At 36.4% G+C, this 23405-nt stretch overlaps 1 protein-coding gene across 1 annotated transcript in view; it reads right to left on the reverse strand.

Annotated features, from left to right (window-relative positions):
• The window catches only part of GBE1 (1,4-alpha-glucan branching enzyme 1), a 169176-nt gene that overhangs the window by 14217 nt on the left and 131554 nt on the right, over positions 1–23405 (reverse strand). Inside the window, exons 13-14 of the mRNA XM_059826351.1 lie at positions 14257–14441; positions 13028–13175 (exon numbers count right to left, since the gene is read on the reverse strand). Coding sequence (XP_059682334.1) covers positions 13028–13175; positions 14257–14441 — 333 coding nt within the window. The remainder of the gene's footprint in view (positions 1–13027; positions 13176–14256; positions 14442–23405) is intronic.

The raw sequence follows: 23405 nt of genomic DNA on the forward strand, positions 1-23405 counted from the left end.
GGTTAGAAAAATTATACTTTACCAGCTTTAGTCGTCAATGCCTTATATGTGCACTACATACACACCTCCCCCCACTTTATTTTATAAACGCATTCAAATTACCATTCATTTGTTGTCATGTACAACATACAAAAATAAAAACTACATCTTCTAGTTACTCTCTCTGGTGCCCTTTCAAACCCAGCATCAGCAATGGCTGCTACTATTCCACTGTATATTTTAGGTACATGGCAGGGGAATGTCTCCCTTAAGCATTTCATTCTTTGCTTCTGTGATCTACACTATACATTAATTTTAATAATTTATCAATATTGCTGAAAGTCCTGACATCTCTAATGATTCCTTTAAAACTATTTACAGCAAATGCAATTGTTTTGGCTATGCTAATTTTAAAACAATTTATCCTATTTCCTTAATCCAGGCTATAAAAAGTATGTCTAACAGTGCTCTCTAACAATACAAGGTTATTATCACTGCCTCTCCACACCTCACGACATAGCATATTTGGCATAAATACTGTTAACCAGATCTTGAATAACTGGGTCAAAAAGAATTTTAAGATCTTCACAAACTAGGTATTTCTCAGGGAAAAATAATCAGTTTGGTAAACATGCCCATTTGCCTTCCAACTTAAACCTCACAGAAAAGCTGCTTTTCATATTTCAGAATTTTAAAAGCATCTAGGTTTTTAAAGACTACTTTCATAAAAACATAGAACAACAGTTGTGGATTTTAATTAAGCACATGATAGAAGTATTTTCTTTTGCAGTGGAGTCTCTTTCGTTTCAGTGACAGAGTGCTGGAAATACTAACCTGTACTCTGAAAAAAAGCCCGATTTGTGTTCAGTTTGATGCTCGGACTAAATTCCTTAACTACTACAGTGGAGGAGTAGCAGAAGCATTGAACTCTTGTATAGATAGAGCTGGAAATAGAAAGGCTGTCATTATCTACCACATTAATTACTGAATTACTATGCTTTTATGATGTTTTGAAATACATATTTTAACACAATTTTCTAATTTAATCTTATGCATGTTTAATGACACATAAAACACCACTAAGTAAATGCAAATCATAAAATAGGGTAATTTGTATTTTGTTCCTCAACCCTTACTATTGATAAAAGAATCCAAGTGCTATTTGTAGGGGTGATGGTCCAGCATAATTAAAAGCTTTGCAGAAGGGCAGATAAGAATTTCTACTGACCACTTGTAAAATGATGTAAGGTTTACTGAGTATTTATGAAGAAACTACTCTTTTTCTGTATGGTCTGGTTTGACTCACATAAATACCTATCACAATCAAATACATTCAAATAATATTAAGTACATTGGGCCTTCTGTATTATATATGACAGCCCCATTACACAGATTGCCTATGTGACAGTTAGAAATCCGGACACAACTGAGCAAGACTGGACATGTAGGAAGGGTAACCAAACATATACAAAGAGACTGTAGGTGATCCTGATGGTTTCATCTTCATCCTTTCATAATCTGTTTTAAAATCAGGACCTGTTATAGTTTTGATTTTATTGTACAATGAAATTTTCAAGCATCCATACTACTGGTCCTCTGGTGCTTTCCAGGCATGCCCCTAGAGCACGGGTGTGTATGTAAGTATTTATTTTCTTTTTAACTCATATGTAAATCGGCTCTCATTTTCTCACTGCACTTCTCAATGTACAGAAGAATACCTAATAAAGATTTCATTTTTATCCCTTGCTACCATTCTTGGCTAAAAGCAAAAGGATATGGTTCTGGCAATACAGCTGGGACAAAGATACAAGTACAGACCAAAAAGGATCAAAAATTGTGCTGAAACACTTAATTTCTGTCTGTATACAGAAACTTTCAGAAAGTGAATTTAAGCTAGAAAGAAAGAAGTGTATGGACAAGAGAAGACATGGGAACACTTTTGAAAAACTTTTGATCCTTTTAAGCAGCCTTAGGATCAGCTGGCTGTCCTGAACCAGTTACAGGGGCAATGACAGTAACGGTGGCATGATCCCATGCCTAATCCAGTTGGAAATTATAACCATATGACAAGATTAAATTTACTCATTCTCATTACATCTACACAAATTAAAAGATTTACTCACAAAGGTAACAGCAAAGGTACACCTGGATGCTTTGTTTAGGGTGTCCAGAGAAAGCTTTGGGGTTTTTTTGTTTGTATAAACCAACTTTCCCATAAGGCCTTTTTCAATGTTTCCTAAGGGAAATCCCTTACAGAACCAGCTACAGTATATATGCTGTCATAGCTGCACACAGCATACAAAAGACTCACTCTCTTCTTAAGGAGCCTATATCTCATTAGATAGTTACATATTTTCGCTTATTGTTCAAAATATATTAGTAAAAGCTGTACAAAAAGCAAGAAATATTTAACTAGGGGATTTGACACACCACGTAAGTATGTAGAAAAAAAAAAAAAAAATCCCTCCCCATCCCAGCCTGATATTCATCCTCGTGGATTTTTGAAGAAAGAAAAGGCTCCAGCATTCCTGTAACAACAGCCAGTTTGCACCCTCCACATGAGATCTTATACTACGCATTACAGAAAAAGAAAGCTTACAAATACTTACAAATATGGAGAAACAGAGAAGGAAAATCAGATTTCTTAGGGGAAAAGTTAAAAAGGTTATGTATCAATTTTGACCCAGCACTCCAATCCAGAAACAGATATTACAGGAAGACTTTCTTCTTTCAAATACAAGTTACAAAATAGTAGACTAAAAGAAAAAATTTTTTTCCCCTCTATCATTAACAGTGCTGTGTAATACCACAGTGCTGAAAAATTCTATCATTGTTGAAACAAAACACTGAATTGAAACAGTTCAAGCACTTTTCAAGGAAGCATTAAAAAAATAAACCCCCAAACTCAGAAAAAAATTTAAAATTAACTAAGTTTTTAAATCAACATGTCTGCCTAGATGTTCTATGTACCTTCTAGTATTAAAAATATATATATACACACACTGTTGAAAGCAGCATGTTTTCAGATCTGACCTCTTGCAAAAACATTAAGAAGTAGTGATGAGAGTAGAACATGCAAATAGAACGCTGGAGCAACCAGTCACCATCATTTTAAAGTACTGGCCACTGTAGTGGTCAAACCAAGGCTGACTCTATGATGCTGAGCGTTAAACTGCTTCTTAGTATGGTTAGTTTATTAGCTACATATACAGTGATGGCATAAGATAAAAACTTCTAAATTAAGTCTTTAATGTATTGGATGTATTTTGACAAATCCAACCCTCAAATTGAGAAAATATTTTTGCCCATCTTCGATTATGATCTCCTTAGCCTTGTTTTAGCAACTAGCATACAAGCAACCTACATCTGAATGATCTTCAATATTGTAATAAATGGATTCTCAGAGGTCAGGCTGAATAAACTGGCAAAGTGATGTAGAATAACTCACACCAGCATTTAACAGCTGAATATACAAGTCTTTCCAACTTTGCTCATTAAAAAAAGTCACTCAGTCAACAATATAGAAGACTACAAATTACTAAGGAGCAACCCTTATGAAGTGTGGATTAGAAACCTATCATTAACGCACCAAGGTTTCCCTGTACTACTATGATTTAGAAAATGAAACACAAAAATAGCTTCTCCTGTTTGTTTTTTTTCAGTACTTCAGCAATTCAAAATTGGAAACTACACAAGGCAAAATATGAAGTTCACAGATGTAGGTTTCATATTTTAATTGAAGCTTTCACAGTTATCAATCACCATCAGAAGTACAAGTGTCCTTAAATACACCAGTAAAATACATATTATCTGAAATGACATTTTTTCTTTACTTACGCACATTTTTCTCCTTTTTTGGTACAACCAGACATTCATATATATGAAGATATCACGTTAATTTTCTCTAGGTGAATCTGTCTCAGGAGACAGAAGAGAAACCCTCCCTGGTTTCACTTTGAGAACTTATTGTATTCCCTAGGTAGGGCTCTGTCTGTATCTGTTTTTTCACCTTGAAGATGCAACCCAGAGTTATTCTAAGAAAAAATAAGAATCTAATTAAGTCAATTCAGGATAGTTCATAGAATGAGTTAATTCACCATCTCTTTCTTCAAAACTGAAACTGACTGCACAAAGAATTAGAGATACAATGTATGAAAAAGTCAAGTGCAATGCTTTCAGAGTGTTATTTTGTTGACCATAAGTGACTTCCCTCTCCTGTGGTTAGACACTCACATTGAACTGGGAGTGGACAGTCAGAGTCACGGAACTCATACTTACTTTTAGTGGTGCTATTTAGGAAAGCCACTGCTAAAAAGCTGCAAGTTAATGAGAGATGAGAGCTCACCTAGGCAAGAAAGGTGACCTTCACCTACCACCGGAGTTTACCTATAGAAGGTTAGGGCACAGTATCATAAGCAAGTCTGAAGAAGAAAAGACAAGGATCACAAGTCATAGGATGGGATCATAGGGATGACAGCAACAATGACTCAGGCTGGAAGGGACCTCTGGAAGTCAGCTACCGGGTCAGACCAGATTGCTCAGGGCTTTATCCAGTAAGCTCTTGGAAACATCCAAAGATGGAGCCTGCACAACCTCTCTGGGCAACCTGTTCCAACACTCGCTTGATGTCAGCACTGTGGACAAGTTTCTCTTAGGAAAGGCAAGATCTCTGCTATTAGACCTGTAGCTAGGAAAGTAGTACAAAGATTGCAATAATCTCCATCCCCACTGAATACTCCAATTCAGATTTCAGATGGGATTTACTGGCACCATGATTTACATTTTCCCAACAGCAAAAGATAGCTGGTAGAGAATCCTATCCATTGCCTGTTTTTCAAAATTATGTAGAAAAGCTGTTGAAAAAAGTGCCCAGATGGAGAAGTCACCAGGATGACAATGAAGATGACATACAACTTTAATGTACAGAGGCACTAACTAGCTGGTTTGAGATGTCAAAGGCCACGGTAATGAGCGAGGGCCTACAGAAAGCAAGAACAGACAAGCTGTCCTGGCAGCAATTTTCATTGCCAAAATACTACCTGTATCATAAAAGATATCCTGGCAACAAGTGAAGACAAGAAATAAAATGAGAAAAAGGAAAGCCAAGCACACCAACAGCTGTAGAACTGATAATTGGTATTCTCAAGATGGATTGAAAGAAAGGGAAAGGATACCAGAAGACCAGCAATTTCTCAAAGAAATCGATTTTGTAAAAAACGAGCTATGGGCACAAGTATAATTTATGAATTGTTAATATGCACACAGAACAAGAAATATAGCCACAGATCAATATGGCTAATTAATGAACTTTTCATTCACCTCATATCCTAGAAAGAAGCCTAAAGAGAGTGTAAACTAGATTTTTAAGCTAGGCATAAAAGAATGCAAAGACAATAATAGAGAAGCTAAAGGGACAAAATATATGCTATTAAGACATATAAAGGAAAACAAGAACTCAGTCATTAAATGCACCATAAACACAGGGAAGATGAAAGAAAGTACAGCTGCAAGGAGGACTGTAAAGAGCTTGAAGTGGTTAGGCTCTTTTTTTTTTTTTTAATAATTCTTGAATTTCACTGAAAAAACCCCAAGTGACTGGCATAATTAATTTCAAGATGAAGGGTACCTCTGCTCCTCCTCTCCACACACTCCTAATTTTGGAGAAGACTAAGGGGTCAACCTACAATTGAGAAAAAGCATACTAGAGAGTATTTGGATGAATTTTCTAATTAAATTAAACACCTCGGCCTGATGAACTTCAGCTCAGGACATTTAGAAGATAGTTGAAGCCATTTAGCCCTCAACTCATGGCACAGTACTAAGGAGGAGTGGGGGTACTGTACCTTTTGGCTTCAAACAAATATGGATGTTTTTTGCTTAAATCAAATGTAAATTTAGAGATAAGTAAATCCGTATTGGTTGGTAATCATGAAAATAAAATGCTGATTTACTTTTGTGCCAAGATAACAAGCCTTGATAAAAAAAGGGGGGTATATATAGATACAGCTTAATTTTAATGAGACTTCCAACACTGCAGAAAAACCGCTTAACAAAAATCGGCATGGGATCTTATGGAAGGGAAAGGAGTTACTTCTGAAATCTTTAAGCCCCTTTCCTGTTTTCTCCCTTCTTTTAGCCATGTTCCTTCTGAATACAGGAAAGTAGGTTTCTGTATTGAATTTTTACTGCAGACAGGACTTGGAATCAAACACTATCCCACATAAAGGTCTAGTCAGTATTAAAAAAAGAAATAAAAATGGAAACTTATGAACGGTTTCCCTGTTAACATTCAAAATTTTATCTACAATCAGAGTACCAGAGACAGATGAATAATCAACATCTAGGTTAGCTATCTCCGAACTGACGCAAATTAGGCAGAAAAAATTTGTTAGCTCAAGCTGTCTGTTTCTCATGAAAATGCTTCTGAAAGAGCCTAATTTATGAACTAAAATTCCAGCATAAGCATAGAAATGTTTTCCTTTTTTCCTTCACGTAATGAAACGGAAATTGGGCAATAGCATATGCAGCTCTAATAGTAACACAAACTGATAGGGCTGGAAACCTGTGCCTTTTCCTATGCAGATCGAAGATGCATTCCCACATTAGTATGCTGTATTTCTTATTCACACCTATTAACCCTAACATATCAACTACCTTGATAGAATTTGGCATTTGGCTAATCCTAAATTAAGTCCTTTGTCTCCATGTGCCAGATACCCCCTGAATTCTAATAGGCAGGGACAGTTACATAACCACACTTCAAAGCAGCCTGCAAAGCAGCATCTTTGCCTTCAGCAATCGCATGCCAGCAACTCATTCAAGTGATCTTATTTGTTCATCAGAAGCTCTAGGTGCATGTTGCAAATGTCAGAGAGCCTGAATTGATGTTTTTTTAAAAAAGTATATTTTTGCAGCATTTTGATGACAGTATTTGCGATACCTCAGGTCTCATCTAGCTATTCGCTTATGGACAACTCTGACTTCACCCTAAATTCATGCCAGCAATAAGCGTACAACTCTGGTATTCATTCACTCTAGCATTGCAATGCTTTGACATGTTATGCCATGTAAAAATGGCAATATTTTTAACAAAGTAACATTTCTTCCCATGACCTTTTTTTACTGCTTGCACTTTAGCAGTATATGACAACATGAAATGTCAAGATACAAATAGAGGTAAGCCAGTAGTGATTCATACTGCTCAACGTTTATGGACTTCCATACTCACATAAAAAAATTGAAGTCTCAGTCCTTGAATGTCTCACACTAGGGTAATCATCTTAGGAGAAGTAGTAGTAGAATGGAGCAACCCAACGTCAAGGGAAATAAGTCAAGAGAGAAGACTGTAGTATAAAAGAGAAGGAAGAACTGACTCCAAGCCAGCTGTGACTCTTCATATAGCTGCTTTTGACTGGCTGACTGCTCAGAAAAAGACTTTCCAAACCACGTGGGACCAGGACTCTGATGTCTACTGACTACCACTTCTCTTATAAAACTACAATAAGGTTTGCTATTCCAACAGCCTACAAAAAAAGAACACCTGAAAGAAGTACGATATTTTCGATGAGATCGGAACAGAGGAACACCTAAAAAAAAAAATGTAGGCCAGAGAGGCAGAAAGCTCTTTACCTTTTTACATACCTGGTAACATATCTGAGAAACTATATATGACAACAGCTTAGTGATATACATTACTACAATATACTGATATGCCAAAGCCACCCACATAATAAAGGCAAATTTCATGACAACTGTTACATGCACTGATTTGACTAATTCAATTCATTAAACAAACTTAAACCTAGGTACCAAAAGGATCATCACATTTCCCACAATTCCCAATGTCATTCAGACAAACTTTTTATTAAAAAGAATTTAATATATTATAGCAATTTGCTCTTCAGGCTTATTCAGTAACTGCCTCAGAGTATCAAAGTACAAATCCACCAATTTCTAAAAAAAAAAAAACAAAACACCAAACCAAAACCCCCAAACAGAGTAACAAGAAACTTGTTTTTAAGGACTTCTACTTCATATTTAAGTTCCAAAGGGTTCGTAAAGAATTTCTTTTAAAGTGGAGAAGTTATTTTGAAGATTTAATGTCACATGTGACCACATTTCCCAATTATAGGAGACAGTTTTTAAAATCTCAGGTTAAAAGGTTCCATTACAAAACTACACATAAAATTCATGGCTCTAATTGCAGGACAAGGGTTAGAAAGAAAGCTAGTCAACATTAGAACACCCCAACATATTTAAAGAAAATAGATACTAAAACTCAGCCTCTGGATGTTGGCAGGGAAGAAGAAAGGATGCTGTAAACAAGAATAGGAGGGTAATAGTGGTTGTTAACTTTGGGATATGTTTCATTTAAAAACTGATACTACAAACAGTTCTGCATTGTTTCTGTACTATAAATGTTTGACCACTTTAAAAGACTGAGCTGCAATAAGAAAGCTTCATGATTTTTTCGTTGCCTATAAGCTGATGCCAAGTACTGTTCAAGTCAGCTATTCTTGATTAATAGTTTAGAAATCTCAGCCAAGAAAGGCTTAGCACGTCTAAAAGAAATGAACACATATAACTTGTATCTCTTTTGGTTAGGTGGAGTATAAAGTGGACTTCCTATGGACTTGTGTGGTTCATAAAATACTTGATACCCTTAACTTTCAGTTCTAAAAATAAAGCCAAATCCTTGAATTGAAGTACCAAAACAAGCCTCAATCCCCTTCATGCTCTGCAAATCATGCTACCCTTTTCTTTTGCACTGTCTCACTTCTATCAGTCTTAAAGATTACAGAAATAGTGTAAGTTAGCCCTTGTTTACTGCTAACAGCTTACGTAGTTACCAACGCCACAGAAAATAAGATCCAAATCTGAACAGCACTGTCTTCCACACGTAAACTTTTGCCTTTTGATCTTGCAATCAGAGAAGATACAAATAGAATACAGAATCTTTAGGGCCCGCTACAAACAGAATCATAAATATTACATATGGGTTCCTCACCTGTGAGAAGTTAGGCAATTTTAGTTACTTTCCTTGGCCACACGCTGCAATACCTCAAAACTGCCGTCAGTTAGACTAGGCATAGTTAGCTATCACTACTCAGCTAGGTAGAGGATGCTTAAGGAACTGCTGTAACACGATTCTGCTTTTCAGCTCAGTTTCAGATAAGCTTTTCAGTGATTATCTCCATCTTCTCGGTTCTAATGCTAAAGTATTAGTTATGTCTCGTTTAGTTGAGATGAGGTTTCCCGAAAATAAGCTATTATGATGATGAGCGTGTAAGCGCATCACATACCAGCTATTTCAGCAGTTCTCTAATACGCTTGATGGTAGTTTCACAACTCCAGGGCTTTCCTTGGGTTAGACGCAAACTTTTACACAGAGAAATGGGATAATGGAGGGCTTCCGTCTTCATTATCAATGAAAAGATACTGAGAATGCAATTGCTAGATACAGTACTGCTTAGCTTTCTCCTAGACAGAACAGAAATGAAAAGTTTAGGTATGTTCAAGATGTTTACAGACAACTTATTGTCCAAGGACTTCGCTAGCAACAGGCACTAAACAGAAGTGAGATTTTTATGGTGTAGGTATCAGGGTACATTGTCTTATTTGATGCGTGCAGTCAAAAGTGCTTCCTTTAGAAAAGAAGTCCCAATGGTTCATCCCATATGATGGCCTTGGATGAGAACACAGTGATCTTTTTAATATGGATAATAAATAAGCTTCCCAGATAAAAAGAGATCTTAATTAACATAAACAAGACTTTTATTTCAAAGTCCAAAAGAGAAAAGCAAAAAAATAAAGATGCTTATGAGCCAAATCAAAAGGTTTTTACCTAAGTTAAACTTGATTTTTCCTTTTCACTCCTTTGTTATTTTTCTCCTCTTTGTGCAAAACAGTTTAAGAAGAAATGTTACGATTTTTATTTCAACAATCCACAGAAGCCACTGCAATTTCCTAAATTTTTTTTCAGGAAAGTCTGATGAAGATATATTCAATATGCTTTTAAGCTAAAACTACAAATTTAGGGCAGTTAAATTATTTGTTCAAACACGCCCCTTTGTAGCAAAGTGTCTCTATGAGATACATTTTTCAACTGAGAGGAGGTTTTTTTTATTCTCCATGTGTGGGAATCACTGCTGTGTCCACTGTAAGGGACAAGCATGCAAAACACGGCAGCTTTTGAAACCTGAAGATCATTTCAGGCCAGCTTTGTGAACCAGAACTTGCATAATCTTTTGCGATATATCTGCCTAAGTATGCATATTGTTCAGAATTATTTGCATCTTCAGAATTCGAGATACTGGAAGAATAGAAGGTTTCTACCTTAAGACTTAAAAATCTAAAGTTAAATCAGGCTGAGAAACAGTTGGCAACAGTTCCCTCTTGGAGGACTTTCTAGGATTTCCCCTGGTTCATGCATTGAACTGGTACAGAATAAAATAAATAGGGGAAGGTTGCTGGAAAGGTGATCTTTGGGAATATTTGATATTTGAGATTCCCAAGTGAGAACACTAAACTAAGAGAATTACCTACTCTCAGAGGTGCAAACAATACAATACCGTAAAAGGGAACAGACACTTCCTTAACCATACGAACAAGGCTCTCAGAGGTGAAGGTGCAGTGTGTTTTACAGAGAAGTAAGAGCAGCGGCAGCATTTAGAGCCCTCCACTCCCAAAGTCAGTGGAGCACATCACACACTGAGGATGGAGAACCACAAAATTCACTGTTTGCTTGGGGCAGGAGGGGTTAGTCAGGCAAACCACCTTAACAAAAGCAAATTCACTGTTTGTAACTGGCAGTTCCATTAGCAATAAGAACTTTAGGTTAGTGAATGAAAAGCTAATATGGATCTTTATGCATTAACAAAGGCCTTTTAAAGTTAAACTATCTATAATATATGATGTAAATAAAATTACACCGCACACCTAAAAGACAAGGATGTGTGCAGACAGTAACGTATTAAAAATACGATTTAAACTGCAAATATGAACTATCATCTGTATGCCTTGCTTATATCATACTTGTTTTGAACACACTGAAGCTGTTGTTGAGTTTCAGTGTGATTTTCAGTGAACCAAAATAAACATAAAGGATGTAAGAAAACCCCCTCATCATCTACTACTATGTGAATAGCCAACATTTTCCAACAAGTTTTTGCCTACATTAAAAAATAAATTTAAAAAAAATCAATTAGCAATGACTGTTTGCGGCCAAGATGCAGTAGAAAGCTACTTTGATGCCCAGAGTGAACTAGCAACAGACCAACTTACTGACACGCAACTGGGCCTTGATTTGCAAAGTAAACCCAGTGAAAAAGGAAATTTAGCGATTTGTTTCAGAAGAGCTACTATAGAGCAGCCTCAGCTGGAACAGGAGCAACACGTTCAGGATTCTATAGAAACAGCAAATGCCTAATTTATAAGGAGAAAGGAGATTCTAGTGCTGTAAAATAGAAACAAAATGTTTTTGAAATGACTGAAAAATTTAGCACACTGATAAAAACAGAAGCCTGCTTATATTAGATATTTATTCAACAGACTGGTCATAAAAATATTTATATAAACATTAATGAAAGCACAAATAGTTTCAGAAGTGCCTGAGCACAGCTTAGTCCTGCCTCAACTGTAAGTGCCAAGGAGTAGAATGTTACAATGTGTGCAGGGCATTTACACACCCAGAAAAACAATGCCTAGTTATTTCATTCATTTAGCACAGAGCAGAAAATGAAATGAGGAAAACAGCCTCATATATAATCGTAATTAAATACAAGCCTGATGAAGGCATGTTATGGAAAAGAGAGAAAAATAAGTGACACAGAAGTTAAGAGTGAGATTTTTTTTTAAATATTTCTTAAGCATTTCTGATAATTGAACCTCTAGCATCCTTGAAAAAGAAAGGCAGAAAGTGAACAACAAAATGTGATTTGGATTTAATTGTATCTGTATAAGTATCAGAGCAAAAAAATAATGCTAATTCTGTTATGTGTTGTAGTCCTTAACATTGAAATTACACTTTTTCCATCTGCAGAACTCAAAGCATTTCACAGGAGAGAGATGCAGTAGCATCAACTTAAATGGGCAGACACCTGAAGCCTATGACAGTCAAGTATTGGTATATCTCACAACATCAGATTAAGATTTTACTACTCCAATTTACTACCGTGTTCTACCTTTTCCAGGAGTTCCAGTAGCAGCATAGAGGTAGCAGAAGAAAGCACTGAAGAAGGGGGGTTTGACCTGATGTTCCTAAACCAGAATCCTGCTAAGCAGATTCCTGAGCATTGCTGACCTGACCTGCCAGGGTCTCAGTTGCTTTAGTTCAGTGTAGCACCTTATGGCAGTAGTTTACTGAAGTTGGTGATAAATAAAAAGAGACTAGGCCAAAAGTTTAGAAATGCAGCACTTTAAACTGACACAACAGGATTCACTAGATGCTGTTTGTCAAAGCACTTGAAACAAACTGAATTTGGGCAAACTAAATTCCTCTGGCAAGTTAGCATTGATTTTTTTCATCTCCCTCAATGCTAAGAATTTGGACACAAATGCAAAACCAGTCAATTACTCAAGAGTAATCATTTACCACTTCTCAGCTGAGCTAAGAGCACATTCTCAGTCCACCCAGTTATAAAACAGAAATTGTACAACCTTCCTGATAAAGGTTTAAGCTAATCCATTTTCCTGTGTGACTGTGTGCACAATCTCATCTTACTGTGGTCACTTTCTGTAGTTTATTTAACAAGCAGGAGTTACTTGCTTTTTCATGCCTCAACACAATTCCAAAAACCAAGGCATCACAAGGAAATTTTAACATGTAGTCTTTAAAACGCTATTTTTACTTTTGTGTTCTACAAAATTGTCTCTTATGAAGAAGGCAAATTTCTACATTTTTTTTTTTGCTATCCATTAAGAATTAAAGCAAGATTATACTGATGAGAAATAAGTGTTTTCTCACCTTTTAACTACAGTTTGCATTCATATTAGAAAACAGGAATAAAATTACTTTTCAACTTCTAAAGCTTTTCTGTACAAGCAAAACAGTGAGGAAAAGGATATTTTCCTGGAGTTTCAATACCCACTCTGTAGTCCGTGTAACTTTGATACGGATGGAAGTTGAAAATAAAAATAAGACCTGCTCTCTCAAATGCTATGACCTTATTGGATTCATGCTTTTCACTCACAAAGGCCTAGGAAAGAAAAAAAAAATCCAGTACTATAATATATTTCATTTCTAACTGAATTACAAAAAAAGAAAAAACCCACTGCTTTTATACCTCATTTCAATGAAACATTCAAAGATTCAAGAAACACAGAAAAGGACATTAACATGCAAACTGAAATTGTTTACCTATGTGATGTCATATGAAATTTTTGATTACTAAACTGTAGCTTACTTTTTATAAGGCAATGTAAAATTGAAGAGGTAGAAGCATGTTAGGTACACAGCACTTGAAAAATTCTTGCTCAAAGATTATTAACATAGTCTTTTTATCACATTTTCCTTTAGCAAAAAATGGATTCCTTTTATCAAATAAAATCTTCAATCTACTTGTTACAGGGATCTGCATCACATTTACTGTTAGTAATTTAGAAAATGAAGCACTGGATATGTTTTTTTTAGAATCTGTATAAGAAATAGGTTTGATAAGCCACATTAAACTGCTGCACATACCACCTTTGTTCTATTTGCTAAAGCCATTAATAACTAGACATCCATTTAAAAAATTTTTTAAAGTGGATTATGACTAGCATGAAATAATTAAACACTGAGAAATTAAAATAACTGAGTTGCTTTGATAAAAAGTTCAGTGCAATATTTGGGTAAAAAAGGCAAATACAAAAGTGACAGGTTGAAGACCGGGAGACTATAACTTACACTATACTGAAAGTGTTTTCTCAGCAATAGACTAATTATTTATAAAAAGTAAATTGTCAGACCAATTTACACTTTCCCAAAGCAATCCTTGGATTGGATTACAGACAATTTTATAGTCTGCTTCATCCAATCTGCAGTTACTAAACAAAAGTAGAAAAAATAATAGAAAAAGAGCTTGCTGTGACGCTAAAAGGGGACTGTTCCAGATTTCTATTATCTGTGGAAGACATTTCAGTGACATGTTTTGACAACTTGAAATATATGGTGGGGCTTTACGCAGTGCATAATAAAGTGCTATTTAAAATTTCTGCATGCAAATTTGGTATTGTTGTTATTCTGGACACGTACCCAACTGGTGACTAAAAACTTATCATCTAGTATATACAGCTTACCGGGGGAGATGCAAGCCAGCCAAATCTTTCCTCCAATTTATTCATATCTCTATCAAATGCATTTAGGAATCTATAGCGAAGAAGATGATCCTCAGTAAGATTAAATTGTCTTCTGGCATAGTGGTAACTCTCATTATTCCCTCTTCTGGGGAAGTCAAGCCATTCTGGATGTCCAAATTCGTTACCTGTATTTAAAAATATTAAGGATCTGTGAAATCACATGCTAAAAATACACTAAAGCAGCAGAAGTAAGATACATTAAAGCATATTTCCTTTCTACAAGTTTTAAATTCCAAAGAATAATTCTCCATATATAAATTGGTCATTTTATTATTAAAATGTCTCTCAGAACTTTCATGCTTGTTAACAGGTTTGTTTGGCCAATAAAACTACCAGAGCAAAATATCCATGGACTCCAGGGGAAGCATAAAGTGGTGAATGAATTATAACCTCTACACTAGCACCCCATGTCTAAAAATTTCTCGTTCCCATCCCTTAATAAGAGCAACAGAAATTCAGTCAACCGGGATACAAATTTGAGAGTTATTATGAAACCTAAGAACATCACTTCAACAGTAGAAATACGTTGGTTTAGAGCACTTAACAGAAATCAGTGCTACCATTCACATAACCACAGAGACAGAAATCTCCCATTTTATCAAACTTCAAACAATCAAGACTAGTTGGATGCACTTTGACCACTTTTTTTTTTTTTTTTTGACATTTTATCCTGGCCATAAACACTGTCATTACTGTTTCCGGTGGTATAAAAATAACTATTAAAAAAAGGTAACTTGAATCTCTGTTCCTCACTTCCTAGAAAAATTCAAAAAGACATCCTAGTTCAAGTAGGAGGCTAGATTATAAGAGTAAAGCACAATGCTTAATGATGATGCATTCAGTATTTGATACTGAAAACAAGTGACTTAAGAGGTGTGACAACTCGGGGGTCTAACAGTATGCGTCAATTCAGCAACCTTGCAAGGGGAGTTCCTTTTCCAAACATAACACTCAGTGTCACGAGCACCAGAGATACATTTCAGGCTGGGATGAAGCATGTTTGAGCACTGGGCTCCTCTGTGGGCTCACTGGTTCAGGTCCCTTTGCACATGTGTAAACGCCACTGTATTTCAATTTGGTTTTCTATAGCGGCAATGCTTCACAAGTTTGCCAGTCTCATCCTGATTATCTATCCCACACAACTACTGAATAGACTTCACTTTAAGACAAGGAATAGGTTTATTCAGACTTAGATCACACTCCCTTAAAAAAAGGAGGAAAAAAGTTGTAATTTAATCAAGAAAAAGCTTAGCTTCTCTTACATAGAATCTCTGAAGCAAATCTCAGCTGTCAAAGCTAAAGATTCACAGCAACACCTCATTTGGGACTCAGTATTTTGAATGACTTTCATGTATCTAAAGTTTTCTTGGTTTATGTACTGTCATTATTACAGTTTGAGACAAATGGAAATGGACTTAATAGTTCTAACTTGTGCTATAACCCGCTGCCTAGCAGACTCTCAGTCATTTTGGACTATTCATTTTACACAGCGTTAAGTACCTTCAAAGTTAAATGCACATTTCAAAGCCTATGATAGTTGATTCATCACAAACATTTCAGAGATTACACATAACGCCTACTCACCATAAAACACAGACAAGTGGTGTACCTGGAAATATGTATGGGAAGTAATATGATCAAATTTAAGAGGGTTTCTATTTAAAAAAAAAAAAAGATCCTAACATTTCTACAAGCAGTTACTCAAGTTTTGTCAATAAACTAGAGTTCTGTGGGCAGACGAAGGGCAGGGATGCTGAAAAACGACAAGCGTTGTTTCCTGGATGGATACCCTGCATGTGCAGCCACCATCTGCTGTTTCGCACAGCCTGTGCAGCCTGGAAGGCCCAGAGGATACGGTCAGCAGTGACAGCTATGAATTTAGATTTTCAAAGTGATTTTTGTGTATTTCCATACTTCACAGGAACAAAGAAATTAACAGAGAACAAAAGAGAAAGACTGCATATATATTTAAGAGAATCCTTCACAGTGGTATCCGTTTTGTAAACTAACTGACAAGTTGTAAATTAAATTTCCCATTCAAAAGCTAAACCACTAAATTTCATATTTAGCTCAAAACCAGAGACAAGTATAAAAGAATCAGAATCACAGCAGGACTTTGAAAATCATGTTGGAAGAATGCTGGACTGAGCTCTTAAACTGTGCTAACAATACAGTATGGAAAATGAGGAAAGATATTGCTACAAAACAGACACTGTATCAAACCAAACTCAATATTCTCTTAAGAGCTGGGCAAGGTATTACCTTCATTTGTGATCTGCACACTATTGAAAACACAGACTACATGAGATAGCTCAGTTAGATAGCAAAAAACATCAGAAAGTCAGAGATGATATGTATCTTGAAAAGATAGCCAAGGAAATAGTACCTATTTGTTCAAGAAAAACATAAAAATGGGGGAAATAAGCAATAGAAGATAGCGAATAAATTAGACTAAACTAGCCCATCATTTCAATAGAGTATGTCACGGTAAGTAGAGCATATATCCTTCATGTTTACACCACATACTGACTTCCCCACCTCCACTCGCTTTCCCTATTTCCCCACCACAGTAACCAGTGTTGTTTGAACGCTGCAATTTGTTGGTTTGGGGTTTTTTTGTGTCGTTTTTTTTTTTTTGGTTGGTTGGTTTTTATAAAGAACAATAGAAGTGCAGCAAAAAACAAAACCAATGTTAATTTCCTAACCATTACTAATGGCCATTATAAAAAAAGAGGAATTTAACACAGTGCAGCAACTTGATAAAAGACTAAATTACTTGCTGATGTCAGAAAAGCATATTGAGGGTCTAAACACTAACTGCTCGCACTTTAACTGTCTGTTTCTGTGGGCACCTTCTGGACAATATACTTGTAGAGCCTTTTGTACACATTGCTTGATTTTAAAAGGGTCTCTTGATTTCTCTTTATAGAAAGAAAAACAGAAGTTCATAAACTATGACAGAACAAATTCAAGTAGGTTTTTTTGGTTATGTTTTTTAAGACGTGGTGTAGGGAAAAGGAACTAACATTTAGGATGCAAGCAGGCCTTCCAATAAACTCCCGAGTGTGCTTCTGCACTTGAGATGCATTAAGATGCATCCTTTAACAAAAAAATACATCTCATACTACCTTTTTTTTTTTAAAATTGCTATTTTTTCCCCTGTTTAACTTTATAAAAAATGAGGGGAGAGTCTAGGAAAGGGTAGGTACAGGTAACTGATCAACACTTAATTCTAGAGATAACTAATGGTACCTTTGAAGCATACACTGCCCCCTTCCCCATGTTCCACTTCTCATTTCTGACAAGAAACAGCAACATTCACTTCTTGATAATTGTGAAAGCCTCTAAGCATAGAAGTACTATTGGGATTTCTTTTCCTGTAATTAATTTGCTGTTTGATGTAAAGGTCCAAACTACAGATTGACAAGAAGCCAGCTGCTACAAATGATGCAAATCAAGACAATGGAACTAATGTGGGGGAGGCAGAGAACAAGGCTGAAATTAACTGAAATTTTGATTAGAGAAACAAAACAAAGATAAATCACTGAAGTGCAATGCATACTAATTTTATCTAGGTATTAAATCAAGTTTGCTATTTCCTAGATATTGTGCATATTGGACAACTTTACTATGTACCAGATTTCAAGATCACAATTCCAACAACTAAATTAACTTTCTATTACTATAATGAAATTTACACCACGCTTGTTTATTAGGCTAGAAATGCATTTATACTACAAAATAGTTATGCTGACGATGATTTCTTTGAAGCTGCGCCCCACAGGTCATTAAAGTTTTCTTGATCTCTCTTCTTTAGACATCTTTACTAGCAATTTTCTCTCAAAGAATCAGGCTAAGCAGCATTGAAGGCATATTTAAAAGATGCAGCAGGCAGTGTCAAGAGATGCCTATTATTTTGGTTTGTTTGTATTTTGAATTAAGTATGACATTAAATACTTTAAAAGCAGTTAAAGCAAGTAGTTTATCTGATACATCAAAGGTAAGAAGTGTAATTAGGTGTATAAGGCTGAACAAGTTTTTAAACCATCATAAAATACTATAAAAAGATCCTATTTAAGGCTGATGAGCTGGACACTGGACACATTGGGTCAGAATTTCAACAGTTCCATCTTAACGTATTTCTATCAAAGTAAGTGGAGTTACGCCAATTTACACAAGCAAGATAATCAACTCATCCAGGAGTTGTAACCGATTTGAATTTAACTTCACTACCTTTGTGAACAATGATGGCAATGCAACAATCTGCAGACTATAAATAGAATCAATGTAAATCAGATCCAAATAGCATGATATTTTTCGTTATTTCAAAAATAAACATTTCAAACAATTAATCCTCATTTTCCTTAGTTGTGAAGCTCTTGGATATTAAGCAATTCTGATATTTTGTACTTACTCATGTTTGCACCGAATCTTCTTCAGCCCCTTAAGTAATTAAACTTAACATTCATACTACCAAAACCAAATAAGAAACTCTATACTGCCTTCAAATTACAAGAGAATGAGCTTCATTAAAAGCATTCATTTAATCTTGTCATCCATGCAACAACACAATAAAGTGAAATTTCAAATGGACTCCTGCTGAAACACTTGGGTTAGGTGACTTGGATACTTCATATTTTTTTAATCTCTCTAGCACTGATATTCAATGACGTATTGGACCCCAAAAGACTAACAAAAATCAATTCACACAATTTTATTGTAATTCCTGTATAAAACACAGGCTAGAGGAAATATCACATGTGAGGAAGTGGTAAAAAGAGAGGTATTGGTAAAATCATTCTGTGAGAAAAGTATTTTTCTCCCATTTTCTGAAAATATCAGATATTTTCCTCTTCCAAACTATGATAAGACAAAAATCAGGATAAACAACCTATTTGTTTTGAAATTTGTATCTTCCATATCTCCTAGGGAAAAAGGGAGGGGATGCTTAACCTTGCCTGTATTAAAGGATCAAAGAATGCATCTCCTCTGGTGTGATATAGTCATGAAAACCCACAAGCATGCCTCTAGTGTATCAAAAGACACAAGGAAGTATTGAGTCATTAAAATGGTTACCCTAGGTCACACCACAGATACAGTACTCTATCCACAGTAGCTGACTAGAAGAACCAGGCCAGCTACAGAATGAAATTTTGAGGAATTCCCTGGGATGTCTAACTTGTTGCTCCAAGAAGAAATCTTTCAGTTTATCTAGAAATGTAGTTTCTTGTTCTTCTACCAGAATAACACTGATTTAATTTATATAGCACTAAATGAAGGCAGCCATTATAATGACTTTTTCTACTTTTACAGCCTCTCTTTTCTTCTATTGTACTTCTCAATCTCAACTGTTACCACAGCAAACTGGATGCATGGCTTTAACACTATTCAGGTATGACATTCCAGTCCTATTTCTTAATATACCAGTAAACCCTACTGAATCAGAATTAAATGTCCATTTAGTTGCCTGTTTCCAACAGCGGCCAAAAGCAGGTGCCTAGAAAAGGACCAAAGCATACAAGATGCATGAACCTCAGAATCACCATAGAATCACTCACCGAGGTTGGAAAAGACCTGTAAGATCATCAAGCCCAACCATCAACCCCAACACCACCATGCCCACTAAAACATGTCCCACAATGCCTCATCCACACGTTCCTTGAACACCTCCAGCGATGGTGACTCTACCACTTCCCTGGGCAGCCTGTTCCAGTGTCTCACCACTCTCTCAGTAAAGAAATTTTTCCTAATATCCAGCCTGAACCTCCTCTGGCGCAACTTGAGGCCATTTCCTCTTGTCCTGTCCCTTGTCACTTGGAAGAAGAGACCAACACCCACCTCTCTGCAACCTCCTTTCAGGTAATTGTAGAGAGCGATGAGGTCTCCCCTCAGCCTCCTCTTCTCCAGAATGAACAACCCCAGTTCCCTCAGCCGCTCCTCATAAGACTTGTGCTCCGGACGCCTCACCAGCTTCATCGCCCTTCTCTGGACACGCTCCAGCACCTCAATGTCCTCTTTGTAGTGAGGGACCCAAAACTGAACACAGTACTCGAGGTGCGGCCTCACCAGCGCCGAGTACAGGGGCACGATCACCTCCCTACTCCTGCTGGCCACACTATTTCTGATACAGGCCAGGATGCCGTTGGCCTTCTTGGCCACCTGGGCACACTGCTGGCTCATATTCAGCCGCCTGTCAGGCAACACCCCCAGGTCCTTTTCTGCAGGGCAGCTTTCCAGACACTTGTCCCCAAGCCTGTAGGGTTGCCTAGGGTTGTTATGGCCAAAGTGCAGGACCCGGCCCTTGGCCTTGTTGAACCTCGTACAGTTGGCCTCTGCCCATCGATCCAGCCTGCCCAGATCCCTCTGCAGAGCCTTCCTACCCTCAAGCAGATCCACACTCCTGCCCAAGTTGGTGTCATCTGCAAACTTGCTGAGGGAGCACTCAATCCCCTCATCCAGATCATCGATAAATATATTAAACAAGACCGGCAAGGGGGATGCTTCCTCTTAACACACTCCACCAGCTTCCATTCATTTTCAAGACATGACAATGATTATTTTTGTCTTTTTTCCTCCTCCTCTTACAGACTTAACTTTATGCATAAAACTAACATGGAAGCCTGTACTACATTTTTGCACAGTCAGCATAGGTATGTAGCACTTTGAAATGTCCTACCTATCATTTGACTATCCAAGCTTTTAAATAGTGAACATTCTCCTACTGAGGCTTTAAGCCTCCCCCTCTGCCCTGAGAAATCCTAAAGAAAATGATGATGGTGGTCCTTCCCAACATCATAAGGACCAAACTGCAGTACTAACTGCAATTTCTTCCTAATTCTGTGATTAATTGTCAAAGCTCTGAAGAAAATTAAAAAAAAAAATCACATTATAAAAACTTTCAGGATAACCTGAAATAAATTTTCAGAATGTTATCCTTAGACATATGAACCACAGGTTTTTGATAACTACTGGTAGTTGTGAAACTTTCTGTATAAGACTGTTTCATAAAATAAGATTTGTGTGTTAGGGAATATCAGCTCTGGCAAAACCTTAATTAGGACAATATACTCTCCATCTCTTGAGACTTTTATATTAAAAAACCCAAAACTGGGTCACAGAGAAACCACTTATGGATTCAAAGAGTTTGGGACCACAGCTGGGGTGTAGGAGACTTGCCTGTCATGATCCTGGAGATTCTGCAGATGACCCTCCACCCTTCACTTATCTGTCTACAATTGGTTTGAATAAAACTCAAAACATTTCAATAACTCTGAAAATTTATTTCTGTTCTTACTTCCTAAGATGTTAAAACATAGATTTTTTCAAATCAGAAAGAATAAAGTACAGCATAAAAAAAATTTACAGACCCATGAAAACTGTGTGTATATAAACACATTATTCATGACATGTACCCAAAAGCTTTTGGCAACAAAAAATTGTACAACATTGCTCAGCAGAAAAGTGTTAACTTTAGAGGTTACATTCATCATGCATAGTATTTTATTTCTTTTTATACCTTTTTTAGAAGGATATTTACTGTTTACTGACCTTTTCTCCTCCAAAAGAGATACCTCTGTAGTACACATCACTTGCAATAAATGCATTCTTGTCAAAGCAAACAGATCAGCTTTATTATTCTCTCAGTCATTAAGGCAAACAGGCAGAGGTTAATACAAACAAATCATCTGGGAAAGCAAATACTCTGATATCAGACACATTGTTTAAATTCAAGATGCTTCATAATTTACTGTAACTTTTTTATAGAAGCTGACAAATGCTTCCTGAGTCTGTGGTCCTGCAAGATACTCTCATTAATTTTATACTACTGCTAAAAGGTCCAGTAGTTGGATTTTCCTATTTTAATTTACTGGCCATTTCAAATAACATCATGTTATTGCTTGGTACACGATTAGTCAAGCCTAGATAAATACAGTTAATCTGTACAGTTAATTTTCGAAGGGATGCTGCACCTGTAACCTCTAGTCTAACCTGCTGCACTGAAGCAGATTCAAGTCATATGGGGAAACTGACCCTGCCTCAGTACAGCAGGTTGCGCTGAGGGTACATTTAAATCCTAAGGAAGAGCTTACACCATAACTCTTGCTTTGTATTCTTACTTTTAGTCTTTTTTCTCCGTAAGCACCTTGAAAAAATGAATGAGAACTATAAATGCATTGGGGTCTTTGGTAGAGGCTTATAATAGAAATATTAAGTCACTTGAAAATTTAAAGCTTTTTAAAAAATTTAAATAAGTTTTGATAACATTTAAGCACAGTTCTGTCCCCTCTTCTGTAATCTTCTGGGTTGTGGTATACCGATAAATGGCTTCCTTCTCTCCCATTCCCCCTTGCTATCAAGGCTGGCCTGTCTTCATTCATTTCTTACCGATGTTAAAAAGTTGGAGTTACCGTACTGTACAATTTTATAACGTTGACAAAACAGTTCCAAGTTCTTAAGGAGATAATTTTCCAGTTGTTCCAACAGAAGTTCCAACCATACTAAATAGCATTGTTTAGTCCTCATATTTCAAACCTATACCTCCCTTTTGTCAGATCAATTACAGAAAAAAAACCCCAAGTAACAAGAAAACAAGCAATTCTACTTGGAAGTACCAATTCTGTATAGCTGTATTAGGAAAGGGTGGATGGCTAAGGAGCTTGCTTACATTAAGGAGTAGCCAGGCACAGGCATAGTGGACAGACTATAGCATTGCTCAGTATGATTTACTTCACTTTTCAACAGAAGCAGAGCGCATGATGGTTATGCCAGCATGTTTGTATTTAGGAGAACTATATTTACAGAGAAAAATATTTATCTGGAATAAACACTTCTTTCATTTACTTATTTGTAGTGTCCCATCACAAGTATTCAATGAAATATTAGTGGCACCACTGATAATAGCATTCAGTTCCTAGGGGCAGATCAATGTTTTCCCTTGAATGCTTTAGTGAACAGAGCTCAAACATTTCCGCAGTTCACACTAATGGACCATGAGAAGGCATCTAAACTAGAAGGAGCCCTAAGAGGATGGTTATTTTACTAACCTACTCTTAGAAACTTTCAGTCCTGAAAGTTTCAATTTCAGCACC

The sequence above is a fragment of the Gavia stellata genome, chromosome 1 (genome assembly GCF_030936135.1).
Source record: "Gavia stellata isolate bGavSte3 chromosome 1, bGavSte3.hap2, whole genome shotgun sequence".
Lineage (NCBI taxonomy): Eukaryota > Metazoa > Chordata > Aves > Gaviiformes > Gaviidae > Gavia > Gavia stellata.